The sequence below is a fragment of the Neofelis nebulosa genome, chromosome 5, assembly GCF_028018385.1.
Source record: "Neofelis nebulosa isolate mNeoNeb1 chromosome 5, mNeoNeb1.pri, whole genome shotgun sequence".
In the NCBI taxonomy this organism is placed as follows: Eukaryota; Metazoa; Chordata; class Mammalia; order Carnivora; family Felidae; genus Neofelis; species Neofelis nebulosa.
In genome coordinates this window covers 31,084,444-31,111,080 of record NC_080786.1, presented here as the reverse complement: position 1 = coordinate 31,111,080, position 26,637 = coordinate 31,084,444, and the positions used below count along the sequence as shown (strand labels likewise).

The 26,637-nt window shown below is 47.1% G+C and overlaps 1 protein-coding gene across 2 annotated transcripts in view; it reads right to left on the bottom strand.

Annotated features, from left to right (window-relative positions):
- The window catches only part of EPHB1 (EPH receptor B1), a 432,844-nt gene that overhangs the window by 135,366 nt on the left and 270,841 nt on the right, over nt 1–26,637 (bottom strand). For both annotated transcript variants that reach the window (XM_058729964.1, XM_058729965.1), the window contains exon 4: nt 8,544–8,699. In XM_058729964.1, coding sequence (XP_058585947.1) covers nt 8,544–8,699 — 156 coding nt within the window. The remainder of the gene's footprint in view (nt 1–8,543; nt 8,700–26,637) is intronic.

Below are 26,637 nucleotides of genomic sequence, written 5' to 3'. Positions count from 1 at the left end.
CCAGTGGACAGAGGCAGTCCTATATCTGAATAGCTCTAACTGGTGTAGAATATTCAGAGTGAGCAAAGCAAGGCATCATCCTTCCTTGCTGGGGATGAGGTGAGGTGGTGGCAGAGGACAAAGGCTGCAGAGTCACCTATTTCTGATGGTCTTCCCCTCTGAGGTGGAGAACTGGAGCAGGGAAGATTTAAGAAACACGAGTTCTAGCTACTATTAAGTTCCAGCATGCATCCCAGACCAGCCCCACCTGGGACCAGAGCTTGCAAATTTGGCATCAGAGCCGTTGCTTGAAGACTGCCAAGGAGCATTCATGACATGACGGGGTCCTAGAACCATGAGGTGGACAGTTTCATTCCACATTTTCAAAAGAGAGAAGAGAACAGATTACATTTTACCTCAGTCACCTCCTCCTTCTGAAACTTCACAGTTAAACCGGTGCTTTGTGGGCCTCAAGAAAAGAGGGACAAGAACCGGCACGTGTCTCTAAGTATAAGTCAGGCCAAATGACATTGTTTCTTTTTCCAAATGTTTATGAGCCTATGGAGAAAAAGAGTATAGAGAGCATGCCTAGATTTCAACTGTGGTAACTGAAAGAAAGTACACAAATACTTGTGGACCAAAGGAGGAAATGTTAGCTAAGTGATAATGTCAGTGCTTAGGTTTCAGCTGCTTTGAAAATGGCATCAAAGTCGGGTGAGCGATTCTAACAACAGTGATAAGATGAAATTGCTTACTTTCACTGGGTGCTTCCTGTATGCCAAACAGCATTCTAAATAGTATTATGACATGTAATACCCCGGACAACACAGTGAGGCAGACACCAATACTCTGCCCATTTTATGGATAAGCAAATGAGGACACAGTGAAGCCCTATCACTTGCCCCATATCACACAGCCGGCAAGCAGCAAAGAAGGACTTGAACTCAGGCACAGATTCCAGAGCCCACAGTCCTAACAATTATGCTAATACTTCTCATTTCAAAGATGACAAAAATCAGTATTCAAAATAATCTAGACTTGCAAGAGCACTATGCCTAACTAACTCCACAAGACAAAATTTCTGAAGTCACATTCGTCAGTGCAGAAAAGACCCAAATGGGTAGCATTTCCTGAAGGGACAAACAAAACCACTGGATGTTTAGTGGCCAAAAGTCTGGTAGGATCTAAGGCATGGGGACTGGAATCACAGTGAGCAATCAACAGTATCCCAGCCCCAGGAGGAGAAGATCCATCACTTTTCCACTGAACCGTGCTCTGGGGTGAGGGTCACATGTTTCATTCTGGCTACCACATCTTGAGAGTTTTATTGATAAATGTGAGAGATTCAGAAAAGGCCAGCTAGGATGGTGGAGTTCAGGAAATCACGTGTCTTGGGGAATAGATAATACAACAGGTGTTTAGCCTAAGGTAGGTGATTCAGGAAGGATGAGGAACTCATTCTTAAACACTACAACTGCTGGCCTGCAGAACATTGGTCCTCAATGGTGGACCAAGGGTGAGGGGAGGAGGAAGGCAGTACCCAACTCAGGGGCCAGAAGATTCCTCAGTGATGGATGATGGCTGCCTGGCAATGGAATAGAGCTGTCTCACAAAACATATCAGCTGTCTGTCATCACAATATTCAGGGTTGCTGGAGAGAGAGGCTGACACTGAGGAAGAATTTGGGTGGCGGGACCTAGAAGGCTGCTCTGAATGTTAACCATCTGTAACTCCAAACGCCCTCATGATAAAATGCCTCAGCAGAAATGTAGCGTGTCCCTGGCTGTCAGCTTAAAACTTAGAGCTATCCAAAGCCTCCTAAGGGTTATACCCACTTGGGTCAACAACTGTGAAAGGAAATTGTAGATGATAGAAGTGTGGAAGTGTGTTTATACAGGCAGCGCTGACCCTTCCTGAAACAGCGGTGACATTTATAAATAGTTTTTAGCTTGCTGTCACAGTCCCTCAAATCTGCATCCAAGTGGATGAACCAGCCAAATCCAGGCACCTGGAGAAATGTCTTGTCCTAGGATTCTTGTTCATCTATGACCCCTGCCCAGATTCCATCTCAAGGAAAACACAGGCTACCTCCCTCTAAAAAACACAACTTATATTTTTTTATGTGCAACATGGATCATGTATCAGAGTAAAATCAAGCAGCCTTTTACCTACAGAATGGGATACATGCTGTATCCCTTACTAAAGCTCTGGTAAGCCATGGGTAAAGGAACCCTCTTTCAATATGTTGCAACTCCTACATTCAAAGAGTAAACACTTCTGAAGATCATCCTCAAAGCAGGCATGTAGACAAGCGAGCAGTCCTCAATTCATGAAACTGGATCACTGACTCAGGTGGCTTGTTTGTGATCCTGGGGAGGGGGGGGGGGTCTCCCTGCCCTGGCGGTCTTTTGTGGCAGCCCCAAAGACTTCCTTTTGACCTATTTCCTGCCGAGTGGGGTGGAAGACCAGATGAGTAATGAGCCCATCACCCATTTATATTCTCTCCCCACCCAATCCTCCATCTGAGCTCAGGTGAATGTTCCCCACCATTCACTTTCCTTCTGCCTCAGTTTCTCTCTCAGCCCTCCCCGAGCCCGCTCTAATCAGGCCACGCTTCTTGACCTCCACCCACTTCTGTTTCCCATCATGCCCGCAGCCCTAGCTGATGCTGCACTGGAGGCCTCCACACTGCTTCAACCACCCCAGAAAGGCGTAGACAACCAAGCCAGGACAGGTGGGGGTGTGCTGAGAACCAGTGAGACCTTCCCTTGAAACACAACCACTGACGCACACTCCCACATTCACTCTCATATCACACCCCACCCCTGCTCTTCCACAAACAGGTATCTGCAGTCTCTGTCTCTCTTTCTCCAGCCTGGTACACGGGACACTAATGGGGAGGGGCAGGCCCTGTGGTTTCAGCCTGCAGAAATTCACTCAGTGGCCTTTCTCCCCCAGGAGCCATAAAGCAGAGGACAGAGAAACCCAACCTAATTTTAAAGCAATGTTCTCAAAATTTAGAATGCTTCGGAATCACCTAGAGGGCTTGTTAAAACTAAGATCACTGCCTCCCCACTACCCAATACATTGAGTTTCTCATCCAGTAGGTCTAGGGAGGGGCTGAGACTCTTAATCCCCAGCCAGTTCCTAGGTGATGTTGAGGCTCCTTGCCCAGGAACTGCATTTAAATACCACTGCTGGGGGGCTTCTGGGTGGCTCAGTCAGTTAAGTGTCTGACTTTAGTTCAGGTCATGATCCCATGATTTGTGGGCTCAAGCCCCAAGTTGGGCTCTGTGCTAACAGCTCAGAGCCTGGAGCCTGCTTCCAATTCTGTGTCTCCCTCTCTCTCTGCCCCTTTCCCACTTGTTCGTTCTCTCCTCTCTCTCTCTCTCTCTCTCTCTCTCTCTCTCTCTCTCTCTCAAAAATAAATATTTAAATGCCACTGCTGTAAAGAATAACAGGTGATCTTGTGGAGTGTGGCCCAGCAGGACTCAAGATTGGTAGAATAAAGTTTATGAGCCTATGTCCTTACAGACTTTTCACAATGCCCTGAAGGCCATCATGCCTGGCTACAGAGGACTGCCTTATTTTCCTGCCATCCCGATGCCCTTCCCACCCTCTGGTCCCTGGCACACTCCTCCAATCCACTCAGCCTGCCTGGAAAGACCAGGGTCTGGGAAATGCCACTTTTTGGCAGTCCAAGGAGCATAAACCCTGTGCCTTGGGGACCACACTGCTGCCCTGGGATGGTTGGGATGAAAGAGGGGGAGGCCCTTAAAGAATGAAAGCAGAAGCTTAAGGAAGAGAAACTGGAGTGTACAGAGATGGGTGAGGGAAGACTGGACTCCTATCCTTCCCTATAGGTCAATTCAAGAGTGGATTACTGCCATGGACATCTGCAGCGACCTCCTAAGAGCTACCAAATTTTAGCTCTCACCACATGTGAGTTCATGGCATTGGAGGCAGACAGACCTGAGCTTCCATCCTGGGGCCTCAATGACATCGGACATGTTATTCTCCCAAGCTCCTGCTGTGCGTTCCATTATGCCTGGTTCTGATGATGAGAAGTCCCTGCTCACATGGCTGTACTGGGCACCAGGGCACGCCCCTGGGAGCCACACCGAGAACCCCTGCTTCACCACTCACTTCCCAGTCTCTCCATGTGAGTCAGGAGGGAGGTCAGGGTGGTCTCCAGGGAACCCCAGAGAGTTTACGTGAGGGGACAGCAGAAGGACCCAGAGAACAAGACAATGATCTCTGAAGCCCCTTCTTCATTACATTTCTATGATCAAAACTGTAGAGGGAAACCCACTACATTTGAAGAAGAAATAAAGAAACACGATAGGCACTAGCTTGTCTCTGTGATCCATCAAAGTTTCTTCCATGTGGGTGACAGAAAAAGGGTTTGGTTTGGAAACCAATTTGACAATAAATTTCATATAAAAAAATAAAATAAAATATAATTAGATGTTGAAAAAAAAATAAAAAATAAATAAAATTTAAAAGAAAAGAAAAAGAAAAAGGGTTTGGTGGTCAGAAATGTAACAAGGTAATTATTTTTACACCAGTCCTTCTGCATAGTTTTCCACAGACAGCAATTTTATAAGGCATAATTATCTATTTTTACCTGCCCCATAAATTCCTCCTTTCCATTTCATCCCCCAGTAAACTAGAAATTATTTAAAACCAAAGATGTGCATTTTGGTGCTTGGTTTCACACTGCTGTGCACTTCCCCATGCGTTCCTGGCTGCTCCCCCTCTCTGCTGACTGTGTCACGCCTGCCATGCCATCAGAGCCTCCTGTGAAAAGAAGCATGTCTGACCCCGAGGACTCAATGGGCTCTGCTCCCTGAAGACTGAAGGCAGTCTTGTTGGCCATCACTCCTGCCCAGCTTCTCACCCTCCTAAGTCTGAAGTCTGGGATGCTCGGTCTGTACCTCCCTCCTTCTCCCACAGTACATCTGGTTCTGGTGGCCATAACCTCACTTGTTTTCATCAGCACCTTCAGGCCAAGTGGTCTGGGGCCACACAGTGGATTCTGCTGTGATGCCCAGAGACTGTGTCAACCTGGACCCTCCCTGGGAACATCACTTTTATTTTTAGAACTCTATCATGCTGGAAGCTTCCATATCTGCTGTAATCTTCACACTTTCCAGGGATATAACCAAAGCATGTTCTAACATCAACTGAGAGTTTACTATGAACCAGGCATTGTGCCAAAGACTATAAAACTATTTTGCTTAATCCTGGAAGAGGTGTGAGCACGATGAAGAAGGGAAGTGGGTGTCCCCAGAGCAGCAACAGTAACATCATCACAGTCGGGCCCAGGGGGCCCCTTCCTTGGACTTCAGTCAGAGCTCACACCAGCCCCTGTGGCACTGCCTTGGGGTGCATCCAAATCCCTGCTGAGTCCATGAACCTTGTCAAGGACAATGCTGAACACACAGGGATGCCAGGGGACTCTCAAATGTCAAGGGGGTCCTAGGCTTACCCAGGAGATTAAAAAGAAAATGAAGAAATGCCCACACAAGGCTACAAAGGCTATCATGCACTCTAAACATTTAGATTAATTTAGAATAAATTCCAGTCCCAGAAGACTAACCGGATTTATTAAAAATACACATTTTAATGCACTACAGGTATTTTAGCTTTGTAAAAGAACATATTTTAAATCATAAGGTTTTAAAAATATTTCAATATCGTCAGTGAATGAGTATGACTGATGATAGAATCTCCTTTAAAGATGATGGCAACAGGCCAAGACTGAGGCCTTTCCAGACTTTGAGGCCTGGGCTCCTGGACACTCCCAACACTGACCCCTTTCCCCAACACCCACCTAGACCCTGCAGATGCCCACTGAGGGACAGAGCTACCCCTTACGTGGGTCCTCACTGGGTCCCGGTGAGCGGTAATTGTTTCCTGATTGGATGGATGGAGAATCACACTCGTGAAAGTAAACCAGTACCTGCACCCTCCCCACCCTGGCCTCTCCCAGGCTGGGCCCATGCCTGGCTGCCTTGCTCCACTTGAGGAACCAGTCAGGGTCCCCAAGGCTATAGTGCAAGGCCAAGCCTGGCCTCAACGGTTCCAGATATGCTCCTTGTATCTGAAAAATTATTTACTGTGGCGATGTGTGATGCCTTTTTAAGAGAACAGATGGCACCTCCAATTAGAATGCTTTAAAAGGAAACCCTAATGAGATTATAAAAGCCAACAAATTGACTTTTTCATACAGTACTTCCCTGGCACACAATAAATCAAATATATAATGAGGCTCAATAAAATAATAGGTTTATTTACACTTGTTTTGCCTAGTACTGTGTTGCAGCCCAGCCTGGCCTCCAGGTCCCTCACCAAGTGCCTGCTCCCATAGGCCAGGACCAGGGGCTGGATCATGCATCCTTGAGCTGCTCTGGGGCCTGACCACTACAGACAAGTGTGGCCTTGATTTGGCAATTTCTGGTCTGACCCTAGTGCTCTACACTGGGGGCATAAGAGCACAGAACCACATAAAAGAACGTGGTGACACATACGGGCAAGCCTAGCATTCATCCCCGCTCTGGGTAAGGTGGGGAGATTGTGGTGGGGCCACAGGGGGCAAGGAAGGTGTGCCTATCCCCAGAGCTAGCTGGACCAGAGATGGGAGAGAAAAACCGGTGAGGTGTGATTTTAATGAGATGAACTCAGGACATGGGTAAGCAGAGTGAAGTGAGGATCTACAGTGTGCAGACTGAAAGCTTTGGGACATTGCTATTTATTCCAGGGATTGGTCCTATTTGTTCAAGCACATCACGTTAGGTGGTTGGAAGATAAGCCTTGAAAGGTGGACAGGGGAGGTGCTGTATAGCAAGGAGGACAGCCCCACATTGGCATTCTGAGCATCTGCTCTTTGGCCTACCATCCGTGTAGGTGACCTTATCCAGGGGCTGGATGGATTTACAGGGTATGTCTCCAGAAGTGGGAAGCTTGAGGCCCAGATTTCTATTTGCATGAGTTGATCTGCAGAGGGAGCCTGGCCAGAGAGAAAGAGTTCATGGCAGAAGCAAACGGGAATGTTTTTAGGGGGAAGTGGTGAGACCCTGAGCATATGCTTTGGCACTCATGGAGACCAGTCCTTGGGATGAACACCCAGGCAGCACTGATTCAGCTTCTAAAGAAGTACATTAAATAATTCTTCACATGCTCATAGAGACCCACAGGGGAACCTCAGGAATCAGTAGAGACTATACCACCACAGGAAGACAAGGACTCCAGTCAGCAGAAATGGAATAATTTCTGTTCACGTCAAGCACTAGCGAGGGAGGTCTGGGGAAATTCAGTTTACAAGAGGATGAGCTTTTCCTCAGTTCAAATCTATAAGCATTGATCGACCTCAGGACCTTGATCTAGAAGATACTTTCATTTCTTTCCCCAGTAAAGATTACATACACTGCAAGGCCAGAATTAAGAAAGTCTTCTATACTGAGCTGAGTCATTTTTCCCGTCCATCAAACTGCAGGTATATATGAAACATTCCCTCTGTGCCCTTCTATCCTGGGGGTGGGAGGAAGGGATTTGGTTCAAAGAGGTAAAGGGAAGCCTAGGGAGTCAGGCAACAGCATCTAATGCAGAAAAAAGTAATATCATAACTAGAGGCTACCCTGGAACACTGACTTCCAAATACAATGAGAATACTGAAAACAAAAAACCATGCCTGTTTCAGGGCTACAACACACAGGAGAGTGGGAGCAAGTTCTCTAAAGCACTGTGTGGGGAGAGTAATGCTTCTTGTCTCCCCAGGATTACAGGGGAGAATATTGGGACAAAATTCTCCCCTCTTCCACTCCCACCCAGGGAGTGGAGTTGTCGTTCATCCACTTTTGGCAAGATGACTGCCCTTCCCTCTACAACAGAGAATGGGAGAGCGGTGAAGCCCAAGCATTAGCCCCTCTGCCCATAGAATTTCTGCCTCAGACATGCGTGCTGCAGCCCAGCCTCTGGTCTTATCATTTGGCAGGGGCACAGATGCTGCACCATACTGGGCACTGGAAGGGACACAGGCAGATGAATATCTGGTCCTGGCACACAAATACCTTCCTTTGGTAACTGAGAAGGCAAACTACAAAATAAATGGGCAACTAATAAAATTATTAGACTTTGAGAGGAACCTGGTCACACAGATACAGGAACTGCAGTGAAGACAGAAAATATTCAGCTGTCAGGCCCAATGGGATTTCTTGGAGGAGCTGACTAGGAATTATTACAATAGCCTAGTGGATCTTGATTTTGCACTCAAGAACTCTTGAGGCTGGGATTTTTAACATCTAGTGGAAAGAAGCTGCCTTGCTTTGACCAGAGGAAGACTCTCTCATTTGGGAGAAAGAGGTAAGAAAGAACATAATAATCTCAACCTTGTGCTATTAAGCGGAGGGGGTCTGCATGCCCAGCACAGGAGCTGTCCACTTCAGCACCACAACCAGCATTTCTGCTTTGTTCTTCTGTCTTAGTCTCCCCTGCCCCAGGCCTGCCACTTGCACTCTCAGGGAACCAAACTCAACAGCCCAGAATTCTTATTAGACACTTACTAGTACATGCCACTTCTGGGGGGTCAAAATCCGCTCGGTAATAGCCGGTCCGGCAGGTACAGATGGGAGACGCCTCTGAAGGGGATCGGCTGTTGGAGGGGCAGTGGGAGCACCCCTCAGCTTCCTGGCTGGCCTTGAACATCCCGGCAGGGCAGGCTGGAATACAAAGAGATAATCTGAGAATTAATGGAAGAGTGGCAGTCAGAGGCCCTTTTCTGCCTGTGGAAAATGAAAGATTCTGCCTCCCAGAAAAGGATATTGAGATACCTCCTTGCACAAAGTGAGCATTTCAGATTGAGGAAACCCTTATTTAACACTTCCAATTCTTCAAACATCCTTAGTGAAATATACCTTCCTGGTACCAATGGCCTCTCTCACTTGAACAATATGAATAATGATTCTTCCCTTTCAGGTGTGTCAAGAGATTTAATTGAGAAAATGAATCTAATGTGTAGCTCACTGTCTGGGACATAAGTGCTTTATAAATGGTTATTCCCTCCCTCTTCCACCTGGTTAACAGCCAGGGCCTTACCCTGAACCACTCATTGAAAAAAAAATCTCCCCTGATATCCTCAGATGGAAAGGGTTCCTGGTTTACAATGGACTGGACCCATGGTTCTTAAATGTCATGTTGCAACACACATGAGGGACCCTGTGAGCTGTGTTAACAAGCATTTGTTATGAATGATGGTAAAGAGCTGAAATTCATGAGTGATTCTTTAAAAATAAATTAAAGTGGTTTCAAGGTTACTGGCTTAACATCATTCTCCCTTAATTGTATTTTGAAATGCTTCAGGGGCTGTGGCAAAAAAAAAAAGAAGAAGAAGAAGAAGAAGAAGAAGAAGAAGAAGAAGAAGAAGAAGAAGAAGGAGGAGGAGGAGGAGGAGGAGGAGGAGGAGGAGGAGGAGAAGGAGAAGAAGGAGAAGAAGGAGAAGAAGGAGGAGGAGAAGGAGAAGAAGGAGGAGGAGAAGGAGAAGAAGGAGGAGGAGAAGAAGGAGGAGGAGAAGGAGAAGAAGGAGGAGGAGAAGGAGAAGAAGGAGGAGGAGAAGGAGAAGAAGGAGGAGGAGAAGGAGGAGAAGGAGAAGAAGGAGGAGGAGAAGGAGAAGAAGGAGGAGGAGAAGGAGAAGAAGGAGGAGGAGAAGGAGAAGAAGGAGGAGGAGGAGAAGGAGGAGGAGGAGGAGAAGGAGAAGGAGGAGGAGGAGGAGAAGGAGAAGGAGGAGGAGGAGGAGGAGGAGGAGGAGGAGGAGGAGGAGGAGGAGGAGAAGGAGAAGGAGAAGGAGAAGGAGAAGGAGAAGGAGAAGGAGAAGGAGAAGGAGAAGGAGAAGGAGAAGGAGAAGGAGAAGGAGAAGGAGGAGAAGGAGAAGGAGGTTTTTCAGGCAGTGCACCAGGGAATATGTCACACACTTGAGGTCATCTATCATGTACATTGCAGAGGAGAAGGTCTGGAATGCCTGGTACAGCCCAATGTCCACTAGAGGTACCCTCAGATATGAGGCATTTTTTCTTAGTTCTCTCTGTGGTCAGCCTGTGAGAAGCCATGCCCCAAAAAGTCTGGCTCCAGGCCACCCCTCAGGCTTTCAATAGGCCTCATCTACAGAGACTCTCTACTCCAGACATCTGGTCTCCTCCTTATAGATTCCTCAAAAGACTGCTTCTGCCTGTCCTACTTCCCTTAGGCCCTTCCTCACCATCACAGCTCCCGACTCTCCTTGTCTCCAGGAAACCTGCTCTGAGTCATCCTCCTTTGAGACAGACTAAAACTTACTGCATGGTCAACTCATTTGACTTCCTCGCTAATTCATTCAACAAGCATTTACTGTGACTCTTCTGAGAATATGATCCAGGGAATTTAGAGAACAGAGCTTGCCCTCAAGGAGCTCTTGATCTAGTGTAGTCATACAATTATAATACAGTGTGATTGTCACTGCAACAGAAATACCATTATAATGGCTTCTGCTTACACAAAGCTCATCTTATCAAATATATTGTTCCCTCCGGAAAGTACAGAGTATTCTTTAATAATAGCAGTAGCCACCATCTGTTAAACATTCTTGTTAAGTGCCTTGCATGCATTACTCTATGGGATAGCTATTATTATCTCCATTTTGCTAATGAGGAAATTGGGACATGGAGAGGTTAAAAAAGTTACCCAGAATTACAAAGTGGGAGAAATGATAGTGATGATATACATATAAACTATCTGAAAAATACCCACAGCTTTTCTACTATGACAAGAAGGAAGAACTACTTCCCATGCTGGTAAAGTTTTTGCACTCCTTTGCTCTTTTGAAGTGAAGTACAGGGTTTCGTTATTCTGGAAATGCCCTGGGGCAGGAGTTCATCTCTGATGAGAGGTAATTTCTGAAATGGAATGCTCTGGAATGGCATTACCCAAGAGTATTCTATGGAGTCCATGTTCTTTGGATTGTTAATACCTGTTACTTACAAAAGTGTTCTGTGGCCAGGTATTTTGAAAATGTACATTGAAAAAGTTAATCTCATTTTTTATTATAGAATTTCTAAGAACTTCCAAAAATGGAATACAGAATGCTGTTTTCTCAACAAGAAGCCCTATTTTGTAGAGCATCCCCTGAGATTCAAGTCCCATGGAACACACTAGCGTAAAAGTTGTTTAGATGATCCAGTAAGATTTCTGGTTGTAACCTATGTATAAATGGGCCATTTGACCACCACCCACCCCAGCACATTCAAAAGAAGCTTCTCAGGAGAAAGAAAAAATTACATTTTTACTAAAGATTCGACAAATAAAATATCGGTGCTGTCCCTGAGTGGCAAACCCAAAGTATCCTACACTGTGATTTACTAATCTATCTTTCCAAGTCCACTCAGTAAAGTCTCTCCCTTTCTTTCCTCTTCTTCCCTTGCTTCTTTCCACATCTCTTCCTTGTCTTCTCTGAGAAGTATTTGACCCTTTCCATTGTAAATCATCCAGTGTTGCTGGGCCATTTAGTTCTAGAGCTGAAGACCACAGAGAAATCCCACGCCTGTGCTGCCCAAGCATAGCAGAAGCCCTTTCCCTGGAAACTGGGGGAGAGGAGAGTGGTGAACTGAATGTATTCATGGGTCCCCTGCTACACTGTAATTTTCTTAGTGTATCAGTCCAGGAGGAACAAGGTGTTTTCACTTGCTTTCCAGCCTTTAAAAGCCTACTTGTTTTGCATTTAATAAGTTAAAAGCATAAACAATCATCCTGATATCCACAAGTAGCAGGGGATTTAGAAAGTGCCTTCCTTTGAGATTTCTGATGGAAGAAACTCAGACAGAACTGGGTGCCCTGAAGTAGAGACTTCTAGGAAGGCCACAAGGGGAGGAAATGGAGGAAAGCAAGTCCAAGCTGAACTTTAGGGAGAGAAGCTAAGAGAAAGGTTGGGGGGAGAGGTCTTGGGAGGGGTGGTGACTCCATCCTTTCCAGGACAGTGAACACTGGGCAGTGATCAGACAGTCCTGGGTCCCATTCCTGGATCTACTGGTTCTTAGCTGAGTGACCACTGGAAAGTTATGTAATGCCTCAGAGCCTCAACCTGCTCGTCTGTATTAAGGATCTATAAAAAAGGAACTTACATTTCTCACAACTCCCACAGATGATTAGAATTTAATAAACTCAAATATGAAAATGTTCCTAGCATTAATAAATGCTAAATAATGCTAATTTCTTTCTGCTACTGCTTACCCCACTCCCTGCTGAAAAGAAAGTTTTCTTTGCAGGAACTTGTGGAATTCAGGATCAGAATATAAGTTTGGGGTCCCAAAGCAGGCAAATTGATCTTGGAATCCAAGTGATGAATGTGTTTCTGCACAGATTATTTCTTATTTGTATAATGGTGAATTATTACATCTGAAAATATATTTACACATAACTATAAAATGAATCTCCTTAATATTCAGATTCCATAAGTTAACATTTTAATAAAACCTGTGTCTAGGCATCCCCTAATTTATAAAGAAGCAACATTTCTAGGTTCAGTTATTAAAGTTTTAGATCGTAACTTGTAAGCATACTTGAGCTATATTTTCTCACAGAATTAATGCCTTAAATAATGGTTAAAGTGCCACGCTATTCTACAAAGCCTGTTTAACTCATCTGGTATCAGACACCACTAATAAGACACAGAAGTTAACAACATTGTTATTATACTAGAAATTTAACATAGAAAAATAAATAAGAAAATTATGCTGCCCCTTGAGAAAATGCAGCTTTAATTAGAGGTGATACATGGAGCTTCTGGGTAGATTCTAACAAAGAGTATTTAGGCCAAGAGAAGCAAAAGCAAAGGATCTCAGCCCAAATAAGTCACCTGAATATGTAAAGCAGGTGGGAGTAACACAGTGAAGAATGGTGGGGGCTCTGGCAGCCTGCTGACGGCATACCTGCTTACAGGCTCTACGGTTTTACGAAACTAGTAATTAAATACTGTGATAAACTAACCAAGCACATATACAAACTTTCAAATAATTTCGATGTAGACAGCACAGTTCTTTGCTTTAATATCATTAAAGCAAAACTCAGGGTTGCCTCTCTCTTGATATAAAAGTATGGTCAGCACAATCACTACAGTTACGAGCCCCTCATTCAACAAATGTTTACAGAAGAGCTGCCGGGAGCTAGAGACCTTTTGCTAGGACAGCAGAGTGCAGGAGGTGGGGGCAGGCATCAGGAGGCACCCTTCCAGGTTGGGGAGGTAGACAATGGAAATGAAAGCTGATTCCCATATGGGATGACCTGGGCGATATTTGTGTGTACAGGCTGAGGGGACTGGTGAGGCAGGGTGTGCATCAGGATGAGGCTCTGTCCTTGTGAGATGAGGACCAGAAGAAGCATTTTCTTGTGGCAACGAGGAGGCAAGTTTCAGGAGAAGCAAAGACAAGGCAAAAAAAGGAAGAGCTGGAAGAACAGGAGAGGTAGGAAGAGAAAGTAGGTCAGAGAGTGCCCAGTCCTTATCTCAGCCGGAAGGGGCTCATCACTATTCCAGGAGGTGGGTGGGAAGAGAAGAGCTGCATGTGCCTGGCCGTATGTTGGCACAAGACCTTTGTCAGTAAGACACCTGTAAGTGCAGGCCTGTACGGTTCTGACACCAGCACAGCCCAGACTGCTTTGTTTCCTTAAGAAAAGGGAGTTTGTTTCCCTCTATTGCAAGTGATCACAGTTCAGACAGGTGATAAATAGAGCTTCTGGGTGGCACCTCCCCACCCCCAACTCTGGCAGAGAGGAAGAGATGAGACCTGAGTACCAGGTCCCTAAGCATGTGTGTATTTGCCATTCCCCAGGCAAAACGCACAGTGTTTCTCTCCCTTTTCAAGTGACAAGGGACCGGTACATGTGACCTCTAGCTGATATCCGAAGGTCACCTCAAAACGCCCACCCAACTTCTCAGAGCCTCAACCATGTAACAAATTACCTGGTGCTTACAATGCTCTCGAGAACACCCCTCCCCTCCCGTCCCTGCACGCAGGCTACCAGTGACACTAAATCCATCACCTACAGTACTATTACTTTATAAAGAAACAGATTAAGTGTCTCATAAACAGTGCAGTGATTGAGATAATGGAAAGCGCCTCTCGTCCCCATCTGCAGCATCAGGTTATGAAGCATTTCCAAGCAGCCAGGAAAAGGAAATTAATAGAAGCAAGAGGGAATAACCACTTTTATGCAATTTCCTCAGGAGATAGTGGACCATCTAATCTTTATTGGAGCCCTTTAACCTGTCACTCAGCACTCACAAGAGCCTCTTTAGCTCTCATGATTTTTTTCTGATAGCCAAGGAAGATAAAATGAAAACCTCAAAACATTATTTTATAATTTTCGTATGTGGAGGGTACACATTGCCTCTGCCCCTCCCTCATCCACTGAAGCCTCAAAACACAACATTTTTATGCAGCAGAAATGTGAGAGAGCTTAACTATTCCCAGTGCATGGTCCAGGGGGTCACAGCTACTCCACAGGAAGGAAATCTCTCCTTGCATTTTAAATGTGATTCTTCCCTCCACCGCTGCCTTCTGTCCTTGCTTTCTTTTTAATAATCTGATTACTTCTCCTGATCTAATTTTTTTCCCCAAATGAGTTTGCAAGGGTTCATGCCCATGAATATTCATTCCCTGCTTAAGAACCGGGTGCCTTTTTCTACAGGCAGGTGCAGGCCAGCAGCTGGCCAGCGAGGTCTGCCTGCCTCTAGGGGCAACAGTGAGCTGGGCAAGGCACTCACCCTTGGCCATAGCCCTTAGCTCAACTCTCTGCTCTTGAAACCTCCCTTTCCTCTCCATGCTTTGCTCCTGCTCTGTAGGAAAGGCAGAAGAGCCTCTGGGGGCAGCTGCAGGGAACTACGGGATGAGTGGTGGCGGCAGAAGGGGAGAGACACAAGAGCTTCCTGCAGGGCATGTGCACAGTTCTGCACAGCTCTTCCCAGAGCTCTTGTGGTCCCACGTAGAGCCTGGTATGTAGTCATTACTGTGGCCGAATGTCTCCAACACCTTCACATTATTGGTGGCTGGCACCATGGGTTATTGACTTTGGAACCCCAGGCATGATGCTCCATGGAAGGGAGAAGATGCTGGACCCCTGTGCTGAGATTCCTGTGTCCACTCTTACCAGAAGTCTTTGCTTTTCCCAGAAATGGACCTCCCTGAGCAACCCCAGGACATCCCAGTGGGAGCTAAGCTGCGCACAGCAGGTCAGGGTGGGCCATTTACTGAGAAAAACTCTACGACAAGAGTGGAGATGCCCCCTGCTGCAGGTCTCGGGGAGAGTGAAGACGAGCTGGGAAGGCTTCTTGGAGAAGGTAGACGTGCACAGGCCTTGAAAGATGGGTAACAGCTGATGCAGAAATGGGAAGGTGGGGCAAAGGGAAGAGAATGTGCCAAGACAGAGAGCAGGGGGCTGGCTTGCCTGGGGAAACTCTGGATAGTCCTAGAGGTTGCTAGGAACACAAAGCATTTAAAGGGGCCATGCAGGAGGTGCGCGTCTATGTCTACTTGCACAAACGAAGCCAAACGGGTCTCCAGTTTCTGCCTCCCTGGGCCAGGTGCCAGGTGTAATGGCCTGTGCAGAGGGGATACTTAGCTGTGTCACACACTCATATCACTCTTGGTGACACTTGCTGAAATTGATGAATGTTGCAGGCACCGCGACACAGACAAGACTGTAACTTCCAGTGCTATTAAGCTGTTCAGACAGTAGCAGCAGCAGTGAGCCTAGAATGCATCAATCAGCATGGAAGTTGTTAAAGAGGTGGGGTGGAGATGGAGGCCTCTGCCTGGGTGGAGTGGGAATGGGGAGATTACCAGTCAGGACTGAAGGATGACAAACAGAAGTTCAGGGTCCCAGGGGGAGGGGCAGGTACTCAGATCCTTGTCAGCAATGGCAGTCTGTCCCCAGAGAGCAGCCAGGCACAGCACAGCCAAGGCCAGGTCCAGATGCGGGAGGCATCAGAGCTTCTCAGAAGGGAGCTCAGAGCTGCATCCTGTAGTCTTTGCCCAAGGTCAGTGTGGTTAGAGAGTGGGGGTAGCCATAAGGCAAACCCAGGTGTTTCCTAATGATCTAGGCCAGTGATTCTCCAACTGTGGTCTCCAGACCAGCAGCAGCAGCATCTCCTGGGAACTTGCAGAAATGCAGAGTGCCCGACCCCACTCTAAACCTACTGAGCCAGAAACTCTGGGGTGGAGCCCAGTGATGAAAGTGTTATAGCAAGCCCTCCAAGAGACCTGATGCAGGTTCTACTTTGAGAACCACTGTTCTTGACTACCTGGTACAGTAGAAACATTATAGCCTTGGGGTCCAGGAAAACTGCCACTTAACTGGTTGTGTGATCTTAAGCAAGTTACTTAATCCTCTGAATCTCAGCCCCCTTCTCTGTAAAACAGAGCTTTCTCACAGCTTTGTGAAGATCAGTGTAATGTATATAAACTTTCTGGAATGTAGCATCTCCTCAATAAATAGCAACTGGGTGTTTTCTGAGAGGTGCCAGGATGAATTTAAGTTATTTAAGGTGACCACTTACTCTATACCTGGAGCTGTGCTTGGCAGTGGGATACAAAACACACAAGGTCCCCCCTGATGGAGCTGACATCCTGGTGGAGGAAGGCAGACTCTAGACTGGAAATTCCAAGAGTGGGAATCAGGGTGGGGAGGCCGGAGCAGGGACCTAACCCCATCTTGGAGGGTCTCAGGCAAGTAGCATCCAAATTAAGACACAAAGACTAAGTAAGAGCTGTACAGATTGGCAGAGGTAAGATGGGTTAGTAAGGGAAGACAGAGAGGCCTCCACAAGGAGAGAGCAGCATGTACAAAGTCCCAGGAGAAAGAATGTGACTCAGTCAAGAAACTGAGAGCAGTGTTTCCATGGCTAGGCAGAAAGCACACATGGGGTAGGCAGGGGTCACGTGGCAAGGAGGAGGCTGTCTAGAGACGTAACCTGAGTTCATGTCATCAAACAGCTTTATTATCTTATTATCATCAGGTCATGGAAGCCACTGATTGGACTTAAAATTTGGAAGAACTACAATCAGACTTTTGTTTCTGAAAGATCACAATGGCTTCTGGGAACAGAAAGGACTGGAGGGGTGGGGATAGTTAGGGAGAGACACAGTGGCCCAGAAAGAGTGATCATTATCAGGGTAATACAAACAGGGAGAAGTAGAGACATTCAAGAGTCATTTAGAAAAGGAGGACCTAGTGACTCACTGGGATCACTCACTCATTCACTCAGCAGATAAGCACTGAACCCACCCTCCACATTGCATCCACTTGAGTTTACACTTTCTGCTTTCTGGAGTTCTCATTTATTTATTTAGTTAGTTACTTTATTTTTGAGAGAGAGAGAGAAAGAGACAGAGTATGAGCAGAGGAGGGGCAGAGATACAGAATCCAAAGCAGGCTCCAGGCCCTGAGCTGTCAGCACAGAGCCGACAGGGGGCTTGAACTCACGAACCGTGAGATGTGAGCTCGTGACCTGAGCCGAAGTCGGATGCTTAACCATCTGAGTCACCCAGGCGCCCCTCTGGAATTCTCTTTTAAATATCCAATGCCCTGGCAGTGTGTCCACTGTGTCCATGATGTCCATGACTTTGAGGGGATTGGGAGTGATATTAGGAAAGGGCCCACAGCAGGGAAGGGAGGTGGTGAGGGCTCACTCACAAACCAGGACTGGGCTCCCCTTGGAGCTGGCTGTGACTGCTCCCCAATTTTGTCCATCCTCTAACTGCCAGCCTCCAAACAGGGCTCAAGCAGCTCCTGCACCGAGGAGGGGATGCAACAGTCTTCAGACTCAGGAATTCTCAGCGGCCAGAAGAGCCTCCAGGACTCGGTAATGGGACAGGGAGAGGCTGCTAGTGGAGAGCCAGCCATGCATCTACTTTATTTACTGGACCCAGAAGATGCAACACTACCTGAGCCCCTCTCCCACAGGTCACCCGGATAGCCAGTAGCTGTGGAAAGCCCCTGGCTGCTTCCTAAAGCTTTAGTCCAACAGAGCCTTTCCCTGTGATATGCTAGTGTCATTCATCACATGCAACACGCATTTGGGGGCACTTTCTACACGCCCCAAGTTAAAGATGAGAGTCACTTTTCTTAAATTAGGAAAGAAGAAGGCTATTGTTTAGGAGAGGTGGCAGATGTGCGGGGAATCAGAAGTGGAAAGGGGCCTGGAGGAGCCCCCAAACCAGAGGCAGCAAATGGCCAGATGGGGATGGAATTCTCCAAGTGTCAGACTCTAAGGGCAGAACAAAGCCTCCTGGAAGACAGTCAATGTCGTAGCCAGGTGGTGAAAGAGGTAGGTGAGTCTGTGCTGGGGGCTGGGGCAGAGGTGATGGGGTGGGTGGTCTGGTCTTTACAAGAGAGCAGAAGCACCCTGCCAGTAGCCAGGACCGACATGTTTAAGAGAGCATGGCCTCCCCATTTCCCTCTTCATCACCAAGGAGATGCTTCACAGGGCCCCTGGGACCCAACAAACAGGAAGGCGAGGGTCAGATCACTTCAGCCACTCTAAGGGGCTCCAAGGTCATCTCTCTTGATTGGGCCCATTGGGCCACCAGGGCTGTCAGGCCTAAGCTTCCACTTCTGTGCCAGGGGGGTGGGTAGGGAATCCCCAGATGTCCCCTCCGCAGGCCCTGTCTCCATAAACGTCAGAGCTTGGCTGCCAAAGTTCTAAAAACACCATCAATCTGGTAGCTCTGGGCAGCAGGCTAGGGGGACATATGCTGGAAGTCAGGCAGCTTCCCACATTTTCCAACTGAAGTGTTTACCCTTTGAGAAAAACCTATTTTAAGTACTTCCCCTGACACAGACCTTGATGGATTCCCTTAAAAAATAATTTATAACCAAGTTCGTAAGATGAACGAAGGTGACTTCTCACTGTGTTTCTTAAGGCTGGACAATGGTGAGAAGTCACCCAGGGCTCCTCATTCTTTCCTGTGGGCCAGGGGGCATGCGCTGGCCACCTGCACACACACAGATGGTTGGGTCTGGTGAGTCATCACACCCAGAAAAATAGCACTGCTTTCCTCTGCTCTCTCTGCTTTTCACAGAGCGAGTATGAAAAAAAAAAAAAAAAAAAAAAAAGAAAGAAAGAAAAGAAAAAAGAAACAAAAAAAACAACCATGTTTGGATGCATCACACACAAATATCATTTCCCCTCCAAAACTTGACAAAGCAAATAGTACTCTTCTCTTAGGAAAGCTTGTTATTGTTTTTCCCTTTCCAAGTTTCATTGCCCCGGGGCTTTGACAAGTCCACAAATCACAGGTAGCCAGAGTGGGAAAAGACCTTAGAAATACCCTAGAACAAGGTTAGCCAGCACTGCTACAATCACTACCTCACATGCTGCCCACGGCAGATATCACTAATCAATCACAGCTCTCATTCCCACTCAACCCAGACCAGAACTCAGGATCTTTAACACAATGCCCCAGGCAGCCACTCTTCATGGATCAAAGATGGCACATCCCATACCTATGATGGGGAAACTAAGGCCGGGAGAAGGCATGGAATGACTTTTACCAAAGGTCCACAGTCAGCAGGGGAGGCAGAGCAAGCCATGGTGTCTGCTCCACCTGCCCACGTGACCCACTCATCAGAACGAGCCTGCTGCAGCTCTGCGGGGCTTACCCCATCCCTGCCCCCACTGCCCTCAACTCTTTCTCCTTCTCATCTTCGAGGTCAGCCCCACAGTGCAGCCTCCTCTCCGGCTGGGATGCCAGGGCACCTAATTATTCTATGTGCATCCGGGGAAGAGCCGCATTATGTTTAAGTAAGTGTAGCTAAGAGGTGCTGCATCTCAAGAGAAGGTCAAGTGCTGCATATGTATAATATAAGATTAAGATTTTCCCCTTCTGTGGTGTACTTGATAAAATAATTTTGCTGTGACCTTTACAGAAACCCAGGAGTAGAGATGGGCACAGTGGAATTTCCAGCTTCTCCCCAGGTCACCAAGTCATAAACACATAAATCTGTAACACACCATTCAAGTGAGACAAGTAAGCAAAAGAAATGATTTTTATTTTACGGTAATGAAGGAGCAAAAGCTTTGAGGCTGAAATTCTCAAGCTGTATTGCCAGAGCTGTTCGACACAGATAAAGGATAGGAATCCTTCCTCCAAACTGCCTTGGCCTTGTCTGTCAGCCAAAGAATGTGGCACGGGCCTCCTGGCAGAATGTGAGAGAAAGGTGGCCTGTCCAAGGTCACAGAGGAACCAAAGTTAGATCTAACCGGCTCTGCCACACCCTCGCCAGGGTTCCACCCCATCTCAGCTCCTAAATTGCAGTGACAGTGGATGTAGCCCTTTGCGAGTCCCAGAGTCTACTCTGGAAAAGTGAAACAACCGGAAGTAATATAATCAATACTGAAATAATAAGGTTATACTCATCCCCCAAGGTTCCCCAAGTAGGAGTGAACGTGATAAGGCACAACTGTTGTATGACATTTATCCAAAAGGCCAAAAGGCAGATAATTTGGCAGAATTCACTTTGTCTGTCCCATGACTTTTGCTCAGGAACCTCACCAAATCTGCAGTAGCCTCTGACCACAGAAAGGGGGTTCGAGGGTTCTAGAATAGGGAGGATGCCTTTCTTCTGAACAGTTGAGCAGACCCATGGCTACTACAATGAGAGCAGCTGGGGAGGGCTCCTGCTGCAGGGCAGGGGAGGCAGGAGAGCATCAGATAGCTGTGTTCTCCAGAGTGACCATTTATTCCCAAGTGCTGAGAGGTAATTTCCAGAATGCTCTGTGTCCTCCCTATTTGCAGTTCCTGGATGAACATTAGCATTACAAACTGCCTTCAGGTTTGTCAGTTAAACATGATTAAGGGAGAAGCTTGCAGCAAAGATCAGAGGTGTTAAGGGTGCACTTAGCACTTAGATCTCGATGTGCACTTATGGGAAGAGCCATTCAACTGAAGGCCCCACATCAGGGAGGACCTAGGGAAGGAGTAGCAGGTACAGACCCAAGGGAGGGCTGGGGGGGAGTAGGAGGGAGGCAAGTGGGGGCAGGTCCTGCTGAGCAACTTGGGAAAGGCCTTCCCCCAAAGGGAACAAGTCCAGGGCCAAAGGGATGACAGGAACCTAGCTGGACAGGAGACCACTCTGCTGGTTCCCTCCACTACAACAGAAGGGGCCCACTCCTCCTTGTCCATCCTCACCCCCAGGCTTCTGGGTCAGGCCAGTAAAGCTCTTTTATTAAATGAGAGACTAGCATGTCCTGCGGAGCACAGGATAGTGTGGGATGTTGGACCAGCCCGCTCCCACCCTGCACATCTCTCTAGCGAAAGGTCCATAGGTTGCCAAGCTGACTACCACCTGCAGAAATTGGTTATAAAGTTGTGTTGATATGAGTAACAATAATGTTAATAACAATAGTAGCCAACATTTAAATAAGCACTTTTCATGGGCCAGGTGCTCAGCATGATCTCATTTTATGCTCATAATAGCCCTAAGAGTGCTACAATTATTCCCATTTTGCACAGGAAGAAACTGAGGCTCAAATAAGGTCAGCAGCTTGTCCAAGGTCCCCGTAAGTGGTGAAGCCAGGCATTGAACTTGGGCTGCCTGACTGACTCCGGAGACTTGATAGCTCATTGGCTGGAGTATCTTAAAATCAAGTAAATTTCCTCGGAAGCAACAAAAGTTAGTGTGTATCACATTAAATATAAACTATGGCCAGCATAACCTCATGGGGACAAGAGCACCAGCCCCTGAGTAACAGGCTACATGACTTATGGCCATAGGAATTGAGTTCTGTCTTCTGTCTGAATCTCCGTTTCATCTGTAAAGACAGAATAACAGTCCTTATCTCCAGTTTCACTGGCTATGATGTTAGGGCTCAGAGGGGTAAAACAACTCGCCTGATCTTCACAGCTAGACTGTGGCAGAGGCAGAATTCAAAACCAGGTCTGCCAGGCTTCAATGCTGATGCCCTTTCCAGTTATTTACTAAGGTAAGTTATTCATGGGGATGGGGGCCTTCTGCATTTATGGGCATGCGCACTAAGGCTCAGGAACATGCATTCGAGTGCACATGAGTTCAGATGAGAAGCTTGGGAAATGGACAAGTGTATTTCATTTCTGCTTACTGAAGGCATCTTGCCCTACTTTCCCTGCCTCCAGAGGGAGGGGAAAAAAACACAAAAAACTGTGGTCTATGTCGTACGCTGGCTCTGAGACCTCTGAGTCCCTGCCTGCCTGAATTCCTGACCAGATGTAAAAAGGTGATGTATGGATGTGGTCACTGGGTACTCTGCAGAGGCCTGCTCCGAAAGGCAAATTCATCTTCCCAGAGGCTCCTGGTGAGCAGAGGGAAATGAAGAAGGTGTAGATGGTGGGTCGGTTGCCTTTTCTAGAGGGTGCTTGGGCAGCTCAGCAGCATTGCAGGTAACTGGTCAGTGGCATTAACTGCTCCTACCTCTAGTGGGGGCCAGTTTCTGAGTATGTAAGATATTTGCTATTGACATGGCATGCGGGCGCCTGTAATTATTATTGTTTACTGATCCCCCAATCCAAATATGCTAAAGGGGCCTATCACCTTTATGCCCACTTCCCACATAACTTCAGGGTAGGTTATAAGGACAAAAGTAGCCAGCCCGCTGTCCATCAGCCTTAGGGGCCACAGAACAGTGAGTGCCAAGGAAACCACATGCAATATAATCTGGATTTCATCATCATCAGGCTAATAATCATTATAATCCTATGAAACTTCATTACTGAATTCCCCCTTTCCCATTTCTACACGTAACGCTCATTTGTTAATAACCAAGATAAAGGTCCATAAAACAATATTGCTCCCACGTAACATGTCTTTCTCCTCGCTTTCAATAAGAATCCAGAATTTCATCAGAGGAATGTAAGCGCTTCACCAAGATGTGTCAATTATTTCAAGATGACAGGTATTCGATTCCCAAACTCATCAGTGGGGGCTGAAAATGTATTGGTTCATCAAGCAAAGCACATTTCTGGAAGCGCTCTCACCATTTGGGAATCAAATAATAATTGCAATACCAACACCTTGACTTTCTAATGGAATTTTTCAAGGAGCTAAAGCATTTTGACACGTTCCCCCACCAACCCACTCTCAGATTCATCTTCTTCGTAGGTTTCTGCAATAGTCAAAGCACTGGCTTTATTTCTCCCATTTTGCAGAACAAGAAACTCAGAGTCTCAACTCAGCGAGTGACTTATGCAGACAAAGCACGCTGGAGGCAAAGAAAAGGTACGCAGCAGCTCTTTCACCTCAGGGCCCCAACCACTTCACTAGACAGCCTCTGTAAGGTCATTCCTTAGATCCAGGCCCTGACCTGGCCACTAGAGATACAGAACAGAGTCAACTAGAGTCCCCATTCTCAAGGAACATGAAGCCTGGTGGAAGAACCAAATGCTAACGGCAATTATAAAATAGCCTGAGTAATATGAAAAGAGAGCATGTATAGGACTGGTGAGAAAAGAAGCAGTCCCCTCTCTATGTTAGTTAGGAATGAGGGAAGGCTGATCTGGGTATTGAAGCATGAATAGGAGTTTACTAGGTAGATCAAATGAAGGAAGACATTCCAGATAAAGGAAACGGCATGTGCAAAGACATGACGGTAGGAAAGAGTCAAGGATGTTTAAAAGTTTGGTAGTGTCCTTACTGTATGCCCATAACCAACCTAGTGAAGCAGAGGCTTTGTTTTCACGGGGACAGATTATCAGATGTTCCAAATAGGCTGAACTTAACTGGGGCCGTAATGTTAAACTGAGCCTCAAAATAAATAGAAATCGTAGACATGTTTCAGGAACACCATACTCAACCCCTACCAGCACATCTCTCTTGATGAGTGCCTGCCAGTTCCTCACTCTCCCAGGTAATCCTGCTTGCCCCCTTTCTTCTGAACTCTCACAGGTAATGAGAGAACCTCTCGAGCCTGGTTCATTATGGATAGTGGGCTACAGACAGGTCAGCCCTGGATGGGTCTGCCCAGACCTGCTAACCATGAGATGTATGGGTACCTCCTAATGCCCGGAACATAACTGTCTGTATTCTCCAGGACCTCTTTTGTCTAGAGCAAGACAACAGAAATGCAAAGGAACCTCCTGCAAAAGGGGAATTGTCAGCAGGTGTGACGGAATGAATGTTTGTGTTCCCCTCTCCCAATTCATATGTTGAAGCCCTAATCCCCAACATGATGGTATTTGGAGGTGGTACCTTTACAGGTCCTAAGAGTTGAGCCCCAGTAATGGGATTAATGCCCTTATAAAAAGAGAAAGAGACAGGAGCTCGCTCGCGCTCTCTCTCTCTCTCTCTCTCTCTCTCTCTCTCTCTCTGTCTCTCTGACTGCAAGCACCAAAGAAAGGGCATGTGAGGACTTAAGAAGACACCTGTCTGCAAACCAGGACTGGGGCTCTTACCAGACACAGAATCTGCCAGCACCTTGATCTTGGATCTCCCAGCCTTGAGAACTGTGAGAAATCAATGTCTGTTGTTTAAGCCGCCAGTCTAAGGTACTCTGTTATAGCAGCCAAGCTCTGACAGCAGGGACACTTCTTCCTTCTTTCCAAGGCCCCAGCCTTTCCTCTAGGTGCATGCTGATTTCCTTTTCCTGTGGAGGCCTCCTCTCTGCTCTGAAACAGTATGCACTTCAGTCCTTCCTGGGCAGGGCCCAGTGTGGATTTATGATTTAATTTGTGTGTATGGCACTAAGAAATGATTTCTGGGCTGGTCACTTAAGAAATGATTAAAGACCATCATTTCAAACCCACAGCACTCCCTGGGGGAAGGGAAGCGGTTCAAGACAGAAGGAGGTGTTGGTAATATGCTGAGATGGACGTATGGCAAGGGACGCTAGTCACGGGGGGGAAGGGGGGTGGAGACAGAGGCAGGGAGGGCATGGCCTGGATGCCTCACTGCCTCAGCTGTGAGGCATGAATGTGTGCTCAGAGTACTGGATGACACCCTCAGGACAAGGTGAGCCACCCCCATCAGACGTGTGTGATGCTATCTTTGTCCAGACAAGTAGAAGCCGTCCACGGCAGGCATAGGAAAAGCCAAGCCCAGTCTCCCTTTCCTCAGCATCTTTACAATCTCAAAGCAGTAAACCTGGGCCTGAAGGTGGCTGGGTGTGCACAAAGGCCTCCATCCTATGCAAGCTTTCCATGCACTGACACATACCGGAAACCACGTGCAGGAGCTCTCAATCACCCCTGACGTCTCTTCCAAGCAAACAGCCAAATGTCACACAGTACCAATTTACGAGGTATGGCTATAAAGTTCTGAGACCAGGTAATGAGCTTGGGAAGACACAGTCAGTTCCCCTCAAGGAATTCCTCAAAGTCAGAGATGTTCTCAGTACCTCCTGTGTTAATCCACTGACTCGGGCGCTGGAAAACACAGCTCTGAGCCCTGGACCCTCCTGCTCACAAGAGGAAAGGCCCCAGAATGTCACAGGAGGTGGCCACTAGGAAGCAGAATTCACCCTGAGTGTTGATTCCACACACCTCGGTTCCAGAACCAGCTTCTAAACCCTTACTACCTGTGAAGTCCTGGGCAAGTCCCACTGCAGTCACTCTGAGCCACAGTGGGCTCCTCTGGGAGGGAGGGACACGGAGAGCTCCTCATCTTTGCTGCTGATTGGCGAACACATACGAGGCTTGATTTTACTGTGAATTACAGCTTCCAACGCTGCTAACCTGAGCCTCTCAAACATCCATCATGATAAATGATACTTTGATTTTTATAAGCTCCTTTTATTCTGAATAGCAAAAGTAACTACAAGAGCACATTCTCATTTATGTTTTATAACATGTCTCAGCAGAAGGGACAGGGACAGAGAGGCCTCTGGGAAGGAAGAGCTGAACCTCAGGCCGACTCCACAGCTGATGGATGTGAGCCCCCTCTCTGGACCACACTGCCCCTTCAGAGGAATGAATGGTTCAACCGGATCCATTGATTCACCTATCCCTTTAACACACGCTCACCCTTACGCCATTCACGAGTCACTCAGCCACATGGCAAGGGCCCATGTGATCCAAGCAGTCCGTGCCACGAGGAGCTCACGCCCTGATCTGGAAGACCTCTCCCAGCTCTGTGAGGCTGATCTAGCCATGAAGACGTTCCTCTCCAGGCTGCAAGGATGGGTCAGCTGGGGCACCTAGACATTAAAGGCCATGCTCACCCAGCATGTCGAAGGCAAGGTGGAGACAGCTCTCTGGATTCAGGCCTCCTATAGAGATTTTCCCATTAGTCTGCAGAGCTTCTCCATCAATAATGATACCAACCGTAATGAAGATAAATATTTTGCAATGAACTGTTGCTTTTTCACATGGGGAAAAGCTATTCAAATTAAAGGCACTTTGCGCACTCTCTCCTACTGGCTTGCTCATGCTCTGGGTCTCTCTCTTTCCCCTTTACTTTTATTTCATTTTCTTGGCATACTTCTGGGCTAAGAAACAAAAATCTATTCCTGAAAAGAGAGAGGGAGGAACCATATCCAGCAGAGATTTTACTCTCTGCCTAGATGAACTATTTTACACTTCTGCCACCACAAACACAGACCTGTGTTAGTGCCACTGTCACCTGCTCCTGGGAAGTAAGGGGGCCCCAGGATGCCTCAAGGACTGCCCCAGG